General features: G+C 43.8%; 1 protein-coding gene across 5 annotated transcripts in view; it reads right to left on the bottom strand.

Annotated features, from left to right (window-relative positions):
• The window catches only part of clec16a (C-type lectin domain containing 16A), a 62,343-nt gene that overhangs the window by 23,829 nt on the left and 23,755 nt on the right, over positions 1–14,759 (bottom strand). For 2 of the 5 annotated variants that reach the window (XM_066641774.1, XM_066641778.1), the window contains 9 exons: positions 14,147–14,393; positions 11,104–11,227; positions 10,389–10,492; positions 9,965–10,084; positions 9,044–9,153; positions 7,194–7,238; positions 6,292–6,342; positions 5,770–5,898; positions 3,728–3,848 (listed from right to left, as the gene is read on the bottom strand). In XM_066641774.1, coding sequence (XP_066497871.1) covers positions 3,728–3,848; positions 5,770–5,898; positions 6,292–6,342; positions 7,194–7,238; positions 9,044–9,153; positions 9,965–10,084; positions 10,389–10,492; positions 11,104–11,227; positions 14,147–14,393 — 1,051 coding nt within the window. The remainder of the gene's footprint in view (positions 1–3,727; positions 3,849–5,769; positions 5,899–6,291; positions 6,343–7,193; positions 7,239–9,043; positions 9,154–9,964; positions 10,085–10,388; positions 10,493–11,103; positions 11,228–14,146; positions 14,394–14,759) is intronic. The other 3 variants (XM_066641775.1, XM_066641776.1, XM_066641777.1) reach the window with 3 other exon arrangements.

Raw genomic sequence — 14,759 nt, 5'->3', positions numbered from 1 at the left:
CGTAAAACTCTACTGGATGCTCGTGATCTCCGGGCCCTTAAACGTCACTGCACCTCAAACAGGAACGCCACTATCAAGGAAATAACAGAATGGGCTCAGGAATACTTCCAGAAAGCATTGTCAGTGAACACAATCCACCGTGCCATCCGCCGTCGCCAGCTGAAACTCCACAGTGCAAAGAGGAAGCCATTTCTAAGCAAGCTCCACAAGCTCAGACGTTTGCACTGGGCCAGGGGTCTTTTAAAATGGAGTGTGGCAAAATGGAAGACTGTTCTGTGGTCAGATGAGTCACGATTTGAAGTTCTTTATGGAACACTGGAATGCGATGTCATCCAGACCAGAGAGGACAAGGATAACCCAAGTTGTTATCAACGCTCCGTTCAGAAGCCTGCATCACTGATGGTATGGGGTTGAATGAGTGCTTGTGGCATGGGCAGCTTGCATGTCTGGAAAGGCACCATTAATGCAGAGAACTATGTTCAGGTTCTAGAACAACATATGCTCCCATCTAGACGTCATCTCTTTCAGGGAAGACCCTGCATTGTTCAACAAGATAATGCCAGACCACATTCTGCAGCGATCACAACATCATGGCTACATAGGAGAAGGATCCGGGGACTGAAATGGCAGCCTGCAGTCCAGATCTTTCACCTGTAGAGAACATTTGGCGCATCATAAAGAGGAAGGTGCAACAAAGAAGGCCCAAGACGATTGAACAGTTAGAGGCCTGTATTAGACATGAATGGGAGAGCATTCCTGTTTCTAAACTTGAGAAACTGGTCTCCTCTGTCCCCAGATGTCTGTAGAGTGTTGTAAGAAGAAGGGGGGATTCCACACAGTGGTAAAAAATGGCCTTTTCCCAACTTTTTTGTTGACGCCATGAAATTTTGAAACAACATATTTTTCCCTTAAAATGATACATTCTCTCAGTTTAATGAAATATTGACATTTGACACCTCCACATCATTGCATTCAGTTTTTATTCACCATTTGTTTGAATATGTTCGTATATAATCATATCACCTGTACAAAGTAGTCAAACTCCAGAACTGTGGTCTGAAGACGGAGATGGACTTCATTGCACTTGCAGCTGCAGTTAATTCCATCAGGCCACTGCTATAAATCGGATAAAACCAATGTTTTTAAAGGTTCCTCTGTTCCAGCTGCTAATACCAGTCTTAATCGATTATAAATGATCATAGCTGGAGGGATTTGTATATAATTTATTGCATGGAATCTTCATTGCGTAACGCATGTCACTTCAAATAATTCCACTGTAAAGTCATTTCATTTTATGTGGTTTTCTTAATTAAGAAGTTTCAGTTTTGTATGAAATTCATTGCTTCAAATAAATTCCAGTGGAGGTTGGACGCTAAAAGACGTGTGGTTTTTAAAAAGGGGGCCGGGGGGAGGGGGTTGTGGCTTTCAAAGATATCCTCATCTCAAAAAAAAGGGTGTCGACGCTGCCCCCTGGTGTAAGGGATGCCTACTGGGCTTCGGAAACTCAGTTGGGAATATTATTTATCACGGATTTACACTCTTCTTTAATCTGATTTAAGATCACACTGTTGGTTTTTATCGCAAAACATGAACCCATTTTGTTTAAACCGAGTGTTTATTAAAAAACCTGCAATGAATAACGTAATGTACACATGAAATCTTCAGATTTTCAATGATGCAATAATTCCGTTCTCTGTGAAGGCTCTATATTCTCAGAGGTCCCAACACAGGCTGCGTCATGCGCCACAGTTTGAGTTGCTGCTCTTAAGCTTGAACCTAGTCAGCTCAAACATTGCACCCACCTTGCGCTGCAGTGTTGTGGTGTGGGAAACCAGCCGTTAAGGCTTTATTCTTGGAAGGCAGAAGCATTTGATGCGAAGAGACTGGAACTATTAATAAAATCATGAAGTAGGTTTGGTGTGGGTGTTTGCGCGTCTTTTTTTCTGTCGCCTTGATGGGCTCTGCGTGGCATTTTTAAAGAGGGCATTGGAAACTGATATCGAGAATAGCCTTAAATTTCCATATCTAAAAAACGAGGGTTTCATCTCTGCTCACTTCAGCGCAATGCAACTTTTTCAACAGACGTCTGATCACTTTATTAGTGTCGTGTAGAAGTAGTGGGTCAGTGGTGAGTGGATGTAAAAAGGCCCTTTGCCTTCAGTGAGGTGAGAGGTGTGAGAGAGTGTGACAGAGAGAGAGACAGACTGAGACAGACAGATAAAAACAGACTCAGACAGATGACACTGATGTCAACCGTGCTATTTTAACGCTCTGCAGGAAATGACGCTTTCTCTCTCTACACGTCTCTCTGTTTTAGTTCTGTGGTAGATGGCATAAACCCGATACGACCTGGTGCAGCTGCACATGACCCTAAGGTCACCGCACTCAAAGCTGTGGAGCTGTGGATCTGTGTTTTAATGTGCGATGGAGCTATACCTATGAGATGTGTTGGAGGTGTGTGATCAATCACTGTTGTTTATGTGAAGGCTGGACGCCATCAAATCCCCTTTCCTAGAACAGCAGAGCCACTACGGATTAATCGAAGCAGTATCAAAGCAGATACAATAGGAAACAGAACATCAAATAAACCTTCAAAGCACTGCGGCACCTCCTCTACATCTTCACTGTCAGAGCTGAGAGCAAAGACGAACTGGAAAACTCTGCTAGTGCTGCTAACTCCACCAGCCATGAACTGGAAGGACTGAGTCATGAACTTATGCTCAACGCCGACGCCTCCTCTTACCTGTCAGAGCCCAAGCTGAGGTGCGACAGCAACAATTCAGCGGTATTATAACACCACCATGATAATGTCATCACACTTTGACTGTGGGGAAGTACGACCACTAGCAGAGGACCTAGCGTACAACAGCAGCAACACATTGTGAATGAGGTGTGTACAGTGGTATGAAACATTTTGGGCACCCCTGAGGTGGAGGCGATCCCATGCTTCCCCCGAGGTACGCGAGGTCAAGCCACTGCTTCTTTTCAAACTGTCACTAATCAGCTTAACATTCCGAGAAGAATGCACACTGCCCAGATCTGTCAGATCAGCTCACAGTGGCCTGTGCTACGACTTACCTATCATCAGAGATGTAGGCCACGACCGCAAACAAACCCAACAAGCGCAAAATCCTTCATGCTGATGGATCAAAGCGGTATCAGGAGGTCTCGATAACGATAAAATATCATCGCACTGCCCACCTCTACCAATCCTTAGTCCATGACATTACTGCCCCAGGGTTAAAGCCACAGACTGTACGGGTGGTTCTGAGCATATCCGAGAGCCCTGTGGTGTCATGAGTAGGAGGAGGGAAGATGTGTCAGAACTGTTGTGGCTGAGTGACAGAGTTGGGGGCAGACGTTGGGGCACTGACTGTAAGCTGCAGCTTGTAAAGACAAACGTGGTAAAAGGGGATGATCTTAAAATAACCAGAAAGGGAGTCAGGAAGGTTCCGTAGGTGTAGGAGGTACGAAAACAGGTCTGTCTGAATCTGTGTTTCTGAGACTGTGTTTGGAATGCTGCAGATTCAGTGGAGAAAATGCTGAGCCACAGGGCATGACCACTTACTGCCCCAGGATAGGCCTTCTAGCCCACATATGGCAACACGACTAAACCCCACCACACACCCACAGTAACTAGAGTAAGAACCACACCCACACAAACAAAAATAACCACCACACACACACACTAACAAGACCAAACGTGTAGAAGCAGGTTGAAACTCACTGAGGTCGAGGACATCGTCGGTTTTGATGAGATCCTCGGGGCGAGTGAGCGGGAGCTGAGTTTCTGGTTCTCCTTGAAGCTGCAGAGACAGAGCTCGCAGCATGAAGAACACTCTGATCGCCTGCAGAGAGAGCAGAGTAAAATTTCGTAATCATAAACCTGCAGAGTGAGAGAGCACACAGAGCCGTGCAGGCGCACGTATTTCTGACTGATGTTTTTCTGCAAGGCCATTACTCAGTTGCTGAATATAGCACGGTAACCCAGAAAAACACCCGGAGGGCGACCTGTAACAATGCTCCCTTCATACTCCTAGTGCCCTAATAAGGGTTCTGGGTACAGAGGCAGAGTCCGTGCATGTGTGAACAAAGTCGCTAATGTTCTGGAGAGTCGTGCTGCATTTCTCAGTGAGAAATCTCTCAGTCTGACAAAGAAAATCTACCGCCGTGCGCTGAACGTGTGGAGGAACCAGTCTGGGACTTCTCTGACACTGGAGCGAATGTGTGAAAGGTGCCGAGGTTTACGTTTCCAAAAATGTATCTGGAAATCAGAGCTGGTCCAGTTCTTACTGCTTTTTATTACTTTTTCTTACTTATTACAGACTTGTGGGTACTTTTCCTAACACTGTGTAAATATTCAACTCCTAATTATTAAAACAAAGGCTTGAAACTTTACTGCAAACAAGTGTGGAGTGAGAATGAGGAAAGAACAGAAATTTAAAAAAAGAAAATCACTTTTCTGTTGAAGTTCTGTGGAAGGAAAGGAGTCTCCGGAACAAGCCTCCACTTGTTCGTTAGTGTCACAGTCGAGGATGATTAAAATGGGGGTTATTACTGTGTAAGCACTTTCAGAGCCTGAAAGCTCTTAACTGAAACAAAGTCCTCGATTCTTAGAATTTCCTGCAGGAAAGTCACGGCCCACAGCGGACACTGTTTTATTCAGAACAGGAAGAGGAAACCTGACCATATCTTTACCCTACACCCCCCAGCTTATTAACCCGATTTCTGAGGAACCAGAGTCTTTCTTCTCGGTACCTGGACAACAGCCACAGACCTTGGATTTGTTTGAATTCTCGCTGTAGCGTACGTTTGCTATTCTGGGGACCACTTCTATAAACCAAAGCAACTCTACTGTTTATTTATCTGAAAATGTGAAGACACCAATCACAGCCTCGTTTTTATTTCCACTTTTAAACTCCACAAGGTTTTAAAGGGAGAAGAGGATTCATATTGAGTGCCTTTAATTGTAGATTTTAGAGTTCATCTCCAGCACTTATACGTAGTTCAACAATGAAGGCTTACAAATAGTCACCTCTGCTTCTGGGGAAGAAAATGTAATGTACCTTTAAGGAACAAAACTGGACTTAACCCACTGTTGTACCTTTAGTGATAATAATGTACCTCCGCTGTACCTTTTTTTCTGAGAGTGTATGAAATGTTAAACACCGCCCCCCCGCCCCCCACCCCACCTTTAAACAAGAACATCCAATCATATCGGCACGGTGGCTTAGTGGTGAGCACGTCCACCTCCCAGCGCTGGGATCTCGGGTTCAACTCCCATCTGGGTGGAGTTTCCGTGTTCTCCTCCGGGGGGTTCTCCGGTTTCCTCCCACAGTCCAAAACCTGTCTAATAACTGTCCTGCTGTGTGTGTGAGTGAATGTCTGTGTGTGTGAGTGAATGTGTGTGAGCCCAGATATGGATTGGCGCTGTGTCCTGGGTGAAAGCCTAGTGCCCGATGCATTCCTCCAGCTGGACGGTCGTTCCTGGTCGAGAGTGCGCTGTGTGTGTTTGGCTGCCGCTTCTCACCAATGTGTGTGTCTGGATTGAGTGTTCTGAGCAGTGTGGATTGTAAAGCGTCCTTGGGTCTCTAGAAAGGCGCTGTGGATGGATGGATGGATAGATAGATAGATGGATAGATGGATAGATGGATGATATAGATGGATAGATAGAGAGATAGATAGATAGATATCGCTGGAAACGTCCTGCAACACTGAGGAGATCAATGAGCAATAACCATAGATTGACCACGTGGAATATATTCTCACCCTCCGCGTCTTCTCCACGTCTCCGCACGGCAGCCTCTTCACGAAGTCGATTCCCGTGAGTGGAGTTCCAGTAGGGGGCAGCAGAATGGAGGCATCCATCATCAGATACTCAACATTCAGGGGTTTACTCTAAACACACACATAAAACACTCAACACCACTTTCCTCTCTTATTTTCCCCCAGTTTAATATTCACATAACAAAAGTGCCTTTACGCTGCCCCCTAGTGTCCTGGATGTGTGACAGATCCACTGTCTTTCACTCAGGGACGACGAGAGCAGTTTGATTAACACATAATCACTATCAGTAATCACTTTCTTAAAAAAAAACATCTTGCGACTTTCAGGTCGTAAAAACTGACAGCACTTTTAATGTGGTGCATTCCTTTTGAAGTGAGTGAACTGCAGAGAGAGGCAGTTTTCGGTTTTGTGTTCAACAACAGCACACACTCATCTGTGACTTGTGCTAAATCATCAGCTCATACTAAACACAAACAATGACAAAGAGAATCACTGGGACTCACAGTCATGCTCCTGTACTCGTCCTCGAACATGTCCAGGAAGATCTCCTCCCCCTGACGATTCCAGGGAACAAAACAAAAGAATAAACTAATACATGAATAAAACAAACCCAAACACAAGCCACACACAGAGACACACAAATATTTGTGGAGCCTGAGAAAACCTAAATACACTGTACACAGGGAGCGGGGACGGATCTCTCTTTCCCAGTGTTTAGGGCTTTAAACATGCTGGAATAATTAAACGCCGTGTTTATCCAGGGCCCATCACGGCTCCTTCTACAACGGCATTACGTCCCCACACTTCAGCTTTTATCATCAGCTCTCTAACATAACATTTATATCATTTGTTTGAAGTGTTTTATTATCTTTCATCTTTAACAGCGGAGGTTCAGGTCATTTGAGATCATCCAAGTTATTTCTAAATACTCTTCCCATTACTTTTAACTGCGTTTATATCTGGACAACGTGATACTATCATTAGGTTTAGTTTTTATGAAGAAAACAATGGACAAAGTAATAAAGGCACTTTAACTCTGGATAAAAGCACTGAAAACAACAAAAACAGTCCAGAAACAGGTGAATAATCTTGTAAATACCGAATGTTTTAGTTATAGATAATGGATTAAAGATGATCTCTCCAACACTGAGAATTAATTCTTCGACACTGCGATAGTTTCTCAAACTCAGCCCTTCCGACGTGTTTGGACAGAGGCGCCAGGGTTTTCCCCTCATTCAAAAGATTAAATGTCCTAGGATAGAGCCGGGGAGTGTTTAACCGGCTGTAATTAGCGTACACAGATCACCAGAGTAGCAGAGGACACACAGATGGAGACCACCAACACACGCAACAAGCGCAAATCTCTTAATTATTTTTTTTGTACTGTGCTCAGAGAGAAGCTTGCCTTGTAAAACCTCCTCAGAAGGTGAAGACTCTCCTCCCTCGCGCCCTTTAAAAAAAAACAAACAAATAACAGACCGTTACTATTCATTCATTCATTCGTTCGCTGTGACGTCTTCATCCTGTTTAGGGTTGGGATGTGTCTCTGGGGGCAAGGAGACCACTGTTCATTTATCAATGAAGTAAACATTTCACAGAAAGTCAAAACCCTCTTTATTTAAAACGTCGACTCATTCTTTTTAAAAAAAGACTTGGATGCAATCTTTTCAAAGCCACGTCCGTGTGAACACCAAAGGCACAGAGAGTGACAGAGTGAACAGAACTCATTCGACGGCTGTGGGAGAGAGAGCGACGCGGAGCGAGGGACGGCAGCTCCCTATTTTCGCCTGTGACTTTTTCACATGATAAAACACCACTGTCGCTATCAGTGCGTAAACCCAGAGAGCAATGAGATTTTACTTCATCAGAAGAACAGAGTAATCCCTGACTACACGATGTTAAAGAACTGTTTTCTCCACTCTGTGCAAACCCCATTCTTTCAGACCCACAGCACAGCGCAAGGACGGACATAGACAGCTGTGGATGCGGGCGGATCGAATATTTAGACACTTAAGACTTAAATCATTCCTGTTTGAGCAGCTACAGCTCGCTTTAAAACACTCTGCACTTTTATTCTGTAACGGCATTTATTTCTTTTCTTTTATTGTATCATTTTACTCTTTTTATGTAATTGATTAATTGGACTTTTATGTTTTTTCTTTTTCCTGTAAAGCACTTTGAACTGCTTCTGTACGAAAGGTGCTCTATAAATAAACTCGCCTGAGTATTGGTTATCGGTTCCCGTAACTCTGTTTTTCTATCGTACGTGTTTCTTTTATTTCCCCCTCTTCCTCATACAGCTGCATTATCTAATTCTTAGCCACAGGAGAGGCACTGAACTTTCCCTAAAGGATTTTTACAGGAATAGGGATCTCTTCCTGATGCTTTACATGACTTTTAGTTTCACTTGAACTGGTCGAAGAAGAAGAAGTGGTGAAGCAATGTGTTAAAGAAGTGTTAAGCAATGTAAATAAAATCGTAATCAGAGTGACATCCCTGTAACTCCAGAGTAATGTAATAAATACTGGGAAACAGTTACAGTCTGAGACTCGACAGGCTGCGGTTCTCTGATTTACTTTGAAACCTTCCTCGTGTCCAGAATTGCACAATAACTTCTGCACAATGTTTCTGCAGCTGATGAGCATTAAAGGGCACATACCCTCTACTTTTGCCTCTGGTGAAAAAAGCAAAAACCCATTGTGGCCTGTGCTAGTGTGTGTTTTGTTTCATTAAGACAACAGCAGAAAGTGTCTTCTGTTATTTGTTCCCTGTAGAGGACTTGCTTTGCTCGTTTACGTATTAATTTTTAGATTTTACTTACTTTTAATTTGTATCACTGCTGTTGCTGCTTTACTATTACTCCCCACCTTTACACTATTTCATAATTAAAACTTGCTTCTTGCTTCGTTTCATTCTTACGTTCAGTCTCTGTGTTTATGAACGATGAAGAAAAACGCCCTCAAAAGCACGTAATACACGTCAGATCCAGAGGCTAAACATTTGTTCTTTTGTTGGTTTACGTTTAATGAGTTCGAGTCACGTCTGTTCTCCAGATGATCGCCAAAACATACACCACCCTACAACACCTGCCTTGCCCTGCAGTCATTGGCTGTATCTGTAACCTCCCCGTCTGCAGTCATTGGATACATCTACACACGCCCCGTCTGAGGTCACTGGACGTACCCTGTATCTCCCACGTCAGCAGTCTGTAGTCATTTAATGTGAAGTAAAAAAAAGAGATAGAAAATGCTGTACCTCCAGACAGGCGAGGTGAACGTCTTTAATGATGCACTGAGCGCTGGACAGAACTGACTGTTTCAGCAGGAGACAGCAAAGCTCCAGTGTTGCCAAGCGCACTCGTCCGTCTAAGAAGCGACAAGCAGAAACAGAAAGAGCGCATTTTTTTAGGGAAACTGTAGCACCTGGAGGAAACCCACACAGACACTGCGAGAACACACTATGCTCCTCAAAGACGGTGACCCACAAAGGGGATCCACCCACGACCCTAAGACTTTGCAGCTGTGTGACAGTGACTCCGCCCCTTTGATTAAACAATAATAATAATGTAGGACTGCCCCCCGACCGCAATCAAACCTCATAGTTTCTATTTTTTTTGTTTCCTGACCTCAGTGAAAAGTGACAACCAGACCTCATCCTATGAAACGAAACAGAAACATTTAAGGTGTCCTGAAAGGGAAGGTTTGAAAAGCTACCTTAAAAGAGGGAAGTGGTGAGCAGAAACCAGAGCTGTGGTAATTATACGCATCACAGCCGGTGGCTAAACTGTTGGCCTGTGTCACAGAGCACACGTAGAGGGCACTGTTGCAATAAATAACTTCAGAGTCTTGTTTACTGGAACTGACACCGCAAATTAAGATTCACGAGCGGTAAACAACTCAAATGAGATATTAGAATAGTTCACATCGTTTTGTATCTTGTCTTGTTTAGTGAATCCTGCTCTTTGTTGTGCACTGCTATCACACTCTGATGCCGTGCCTGATGTGAAGAGTCTGTCGGAGGGGAGTCGACTCCCACCACCACAGGGCTGTGGAGCAGTGGAAGTGCGTTAACGCTTCACTCAGAGCATGTTCAGAGTTCAGTGTCTGCTTAGTTCATATAATCACAAGCAGCAAGGCAAGCTAATGGAAGTGTGTGAGTGTGTGTGTGTGTGTATACCTGGTTGAGCTGCTTGGTTCATGATTCTAATGAGTCTCTCCACCAGAACCTGACTGTATCCGCTCCTCTCTCGACCAGGAACCGGGAGCTGGATATTCTCCAAAAGCTCGGGGTTAATACCTGCAAACGTGCAAACACACAAACACTGCAAATTAACCAAGCTACGTTTGTTGTGTTTGTGTCCATTCATATGTAAATGAGCTGCGTTCAGATTGGCCGTGCTGTAAACAAAGGCAGTTGTGGGGCTGTTTACTGATATTACAGTGTTCTCCTCCAAGCATGTTAAGCTAAGGTGGGTGTGGTGGTGAAACAGAGCCTTGGAGGAAGTCTGTGTTAGCCTTTAGTTTGGGGGCTAGCTAAAATAAGCTAAAGCGGCTAATAAAAAAAGGCTAAAATCCACTTTTGACTGTGAAGGAGTGAGTACCTTTGCTGTGTGTCATGGCGAAGAGCAGGCAGAGGACAAACAGGGCGTGGTAATCTTCTTTCTCACAGTCCAGAGCATTATAGACCATGTCCAAAAAGGGTCTGCTGTGAGAAGAGAGTCTAAAACACTCGCACATATGACAAGACTCAAACGTTCTAAACTACAGCAATAATCAAACATATGAACATCTCAGTGGCACTTTATTTTTATTTTATTTTTTTTTTTACACGTATTACATGTTCCCTGGGTTCGTAATGAGTCCTCAGCTTCATATTAAACCCTCTCAATGCAAATATTTATCATGTTCTTGGTATAAAACATAGCCTTCTTATAGCTGTGCTCAAAAACAAACAGGCAGCTGGAGTTCCCTCGAAAAGTACATGCAATAGAAGGTAAAGAGTGTTTATAGCTGTTTAAACACTGTCAAAGAGAAGTACACACACACACACACATACGTTCCCTGGAAGCCCTGGCTGAATCTTTGTCAATACCCACAAAGCCCAGATTCAGAGGAACTGAGGGAGAAAGGATCTAATGCATGGTCACTTTTCATGGTTCATTTCTCTCAAAAGCCTGGTTTTAAAGAAGTCTCCAGCTGAAAGTGTGTGTTAAAGTTGGGCGTTTTCTTTAGGGAACGTTCAGCTCCAAATGTGTGTGTGTGTGTGTGTGAGTGATTGAGTGAGAGAGAGAGAAATTGATGTGTGTGTGTGTGTACCTGTTTTTCTGACTCTCTGAGCGAGCTGCAGCTGCAGCAGTTTTCTCTTCGTCCGTGATGTTCTGCTCAGTTAAGGTGGAAACATCTGAAATCTTACACTTCTCCATCACCACCATCTCGATCTCTATAACACACACACACACAGGCACAGACACACACACACACACACACTCTTACAGTCGTATGCATAATTAAGCTTTAATATTTCAGGGGTTAATCTCTGTAGAAACACACAAAATCAAATTGGAAGTCCTAAAGCAGCTGGATATGAGCCTGTGATTCCAGCAGAAAACTGCACTTAAAACGTACTTTCCTTACTCTTTTTTCTCTTCACCAGAACAACGCCAAATTAAATTCCTCTGTATGGGACATTTCAACTTACATTAGCCTTTCATTCTACAACAGCGCATATTTTCCACCACGCTTTTCTGCACGTGAACGCTTGGAGAGCAGCTCTGTTTAGTTAATACCTCGAGTGCGTCTGGTATTTTGTGGGAAACGCCCTTTATGTGAAAAGAAGTGGTTTAGGGTAAAAAGGAAAAGCTTTGGGTTCCAGCTCCACCTGTGGAACCACTTTTACAGGACTCTGAAAGTGAAAGTGGAAGAGCACGGTGTGAGCGAGGAGCAGTTCCTTGAAAAACTGGTGTTTACAGCTGATGAGATGTTGTTGTTCTGGAAGTTTTGGTATGTCCTACTTCTGCAGAACTGCTCTGAATTAACCACAGACTCGCAGACAGTTAATAACCTCATGTCTGGAACTGTTCCAATGCTCTTCCTACACCCAACATTAGCATTTCCCCTTTTGTAAAGTTAAAGTCGCAGGTTTATTTCAGAGTGACGGACACTCTGCATTTACTCATGCTGCGCTCCGCTCTCATCAGCGCTAAAGGAACGGGCGCAGAGCTGGGGTTTTGTTCCTGTTACACACCACGTATTTATAGGCTTTTAATGTGTAACTAATATCTGTAAGTATTAAAAAATCTGGTATGAAGAAAGTACATCACAATATGAGAGAGAGAGGAGGGGGGGAGAGAGAGAGAGAGAGAGGGGGGGGGGGGGGAGAGAGAGAGGGGGGGGAGAGGGGGGGAGAGAGAGAGAGAGAGAGAGGGGGGGGAGAGGGAGAGGGGGAGAGAGAGAGAGCGGTGAGAGAAAAATAGAGGACAGAGAGAGAGAGAGAAGAGGTGAGAGAAAAATTGAAGACAGAGAGAGAGAGAGAGAAATGTCAGAAAAAAGAGAAAAAAGAGTGTGTGTGTGTGTTCAGGTGGAGAGAGAGCGAGTGGAAAAATGGCAGAGAGGGGAAGAACAAAGGAGCAGGAAGAGGGAGAGGACAAAGGAGTGTGCTAGAATGAGAGAAAGGAAAGGGATTGAGAGACAGCAGAATGCAATGTGGGTAAGGGAAGGGGGAGAGAGAGAGAGAGAGAGACAGAGAGAAACAGAGAGAGAAAGAAAGAGATAAAAGAGAGGAAAGAGAGAAAGAAACAGAGAGAGAGAGAGACAGAGAGAGAAAGAAGAGAGAAACAGAGAGAGAAAGAAATAGAGAGAAAAGAGAGGAAAGAGAGAAAGAAAAAAGAAAGAGAGAGAGAGAAAGACAGAGAGAGAGAGAAAGAGAGGAGAGAGAAAGAAGAGAGAAACAGAGAGAAAGAAAGAGAGAAACAGAGAGAGAGAGAGACCGAGACCCTTGGAAAGGTGGACATCACAGAATGAATGTGGACCAGAATGACTATCATCATAACGCGCTGCTTAAAATGAGCCCTTTTCAAGTGACATCATGTCAGAGCCCGTCTCTATCTCCAGGATTTCTCATTCTGAGGACGTGGTTAAGAACATTATTAGATCATTGACCTGATTCTCTTCTCATCGACGTGATTTCATTTACAGAAAGTGATTTGCTCCATTGACAAAAGCGTGACACAAGTCCAAAAACACACTTTCAAGAGTAAACTCTCTTAAAACTAATTCGACTTTCAGAACCAGGTGAATAATAAACAAATAACAGCCTTTCTCCAGTCTCAGGATGAGAAATACCACTGATATTAACCAGAGTTAAGATGATTCCACTTGAAGAGATCTCATATCTTGCAGCACAGGGACGAGATAAAAACAGCAGCGCGAGGGTGGAGTTGCTCTGGGAACTGACTCAGACTCAGGGTGGGACGATACGAACAAAAAACCACATCATGATACTTTTTTACAAGATATTTTTAAAATACACAACATGATATGAAGTGTATCAGATACAGACATCATCTCATATCTTCTGTGTGTAGAATCTGTCCTGACATAGATGTAATTCCATTGAACACAAATTTACTTATCAATCTTCATACGATTACATAAGCATTAGCAGCTATTTTGGTGCAGGAACCTAATCATGGAATACACAGAAAAACCCCACCCCTGAAATTCAAGGTCACTGGAGTTGAGCGTGGGTCTCAGAATCGTAACGAGGCGCTCTTACTGTAAAGTGATGATCGTGTGACTCGCAGAAACGTAGCTAGGAGCATGATTTGCTTCTCGTGTTGGAACTGTGATCACGGATTTCGCCGATTTCTGTTTCTTATGAAAAAGCGGAATGTCTCACATGCTGAGTGTGTATCTCTGCGGAAAACATAACTGGAGTGATGAATCATTAAGTGATTCATGTGGACATTTCTGAAGCCTTCAGCATGACCAAAGAAAGACAGAAGTTCTCCAGATTTAGCAACAATAACATTTTTCGCAATATGCTTTAAGGCTTTTTCTAGCATCCAATTGAATATGAAGCTTTTTGTTCGTTGGCGTTCATAACTGAAAACATTGTGGCATTCTTTTAAAAATTCCCAAAAGTTGGAGAAAATTCGTAGAATTCCTATAGTTTTATTGCTGTTATATGCTTAAAAAAATAACATTCCTGAACATTGTGCGCTTTAACGGTAAATATCCGTGTTGTTGCGTTCTAATCTCCGAAAGCCAGTTCCCAGAGTTTCTCCAGGGCTGCAGGGGGCGCTACGGAACGATGGAGGATGAGTCAATGATGGTGGGACATTCATCCGATGCCACTCACCTTCCGTGTCCCCACTCGTCCGGCTGGGCTTAGCCTCTGTACCTTTAGCTTTCTCCTTCTCCTCCTCTGGACCTTCCTCTCCTCCTCCTCCTCCCCCTCCTCCTCCTCTCTCCTCCTCTTCCTCCTCTCCCACGTTCTTGTAGTTCGGTCTTTTCTGCATCTTTTTCCTTCCTCTGTGTCGACTCATCTCCAGAGAGCGCTCCAGACTTTCCAGAGGCTTTGTGAAGCGACGAACTCCGGCGTTAGACTGGGACAAAACCAGAAGAATTTTGAGTTCAAAACCGCAAACGTCACCTTTAATTGGATTTCAATAAATAAAACATTTTTATGGATAGAGGCATTTGTTCTGGAAAGAACACAACACACTGGAGGACTGATTGCACAGTGAATGATAGGAAGCGCTCTGTTAGGTTTTGCAAGAGTTCATTGCAAATACTGACCAACAGAAGTGACCTCAAATTACTTTTGGCTAAGATTTTTATTACAGCAGTGAGACAAAGAGAGAGAGAGAGAGAAAGAGCATGCTCCACTCTCCCTTTCTGAACCATCCTTCCACTGTAAGAACAGCTCAGGGCAGTGGTTCTGAAAGCACATGGATCGGAGGAGGAGGAGG

This window comes from Hoplias malabaricus, chromosome 13 (assembly GCF_029633855.1).
Source record: "Hoplias malabaricus isolate fHopMal1 chromosome 13, fHopMal1.hap1, whole genome shotgun sequence".
NCBI lineage: Eukaryota > Metazoa > Chordata > Actinopteri > Characiformes > Erythrinidae > Hoplias > Hoplias malabaricus.
The sequence above is the reverse complement of the archived record's forward strand: the minus strand, read 5'-3'. Positions and strand labels throughout refer to the sequence as shown.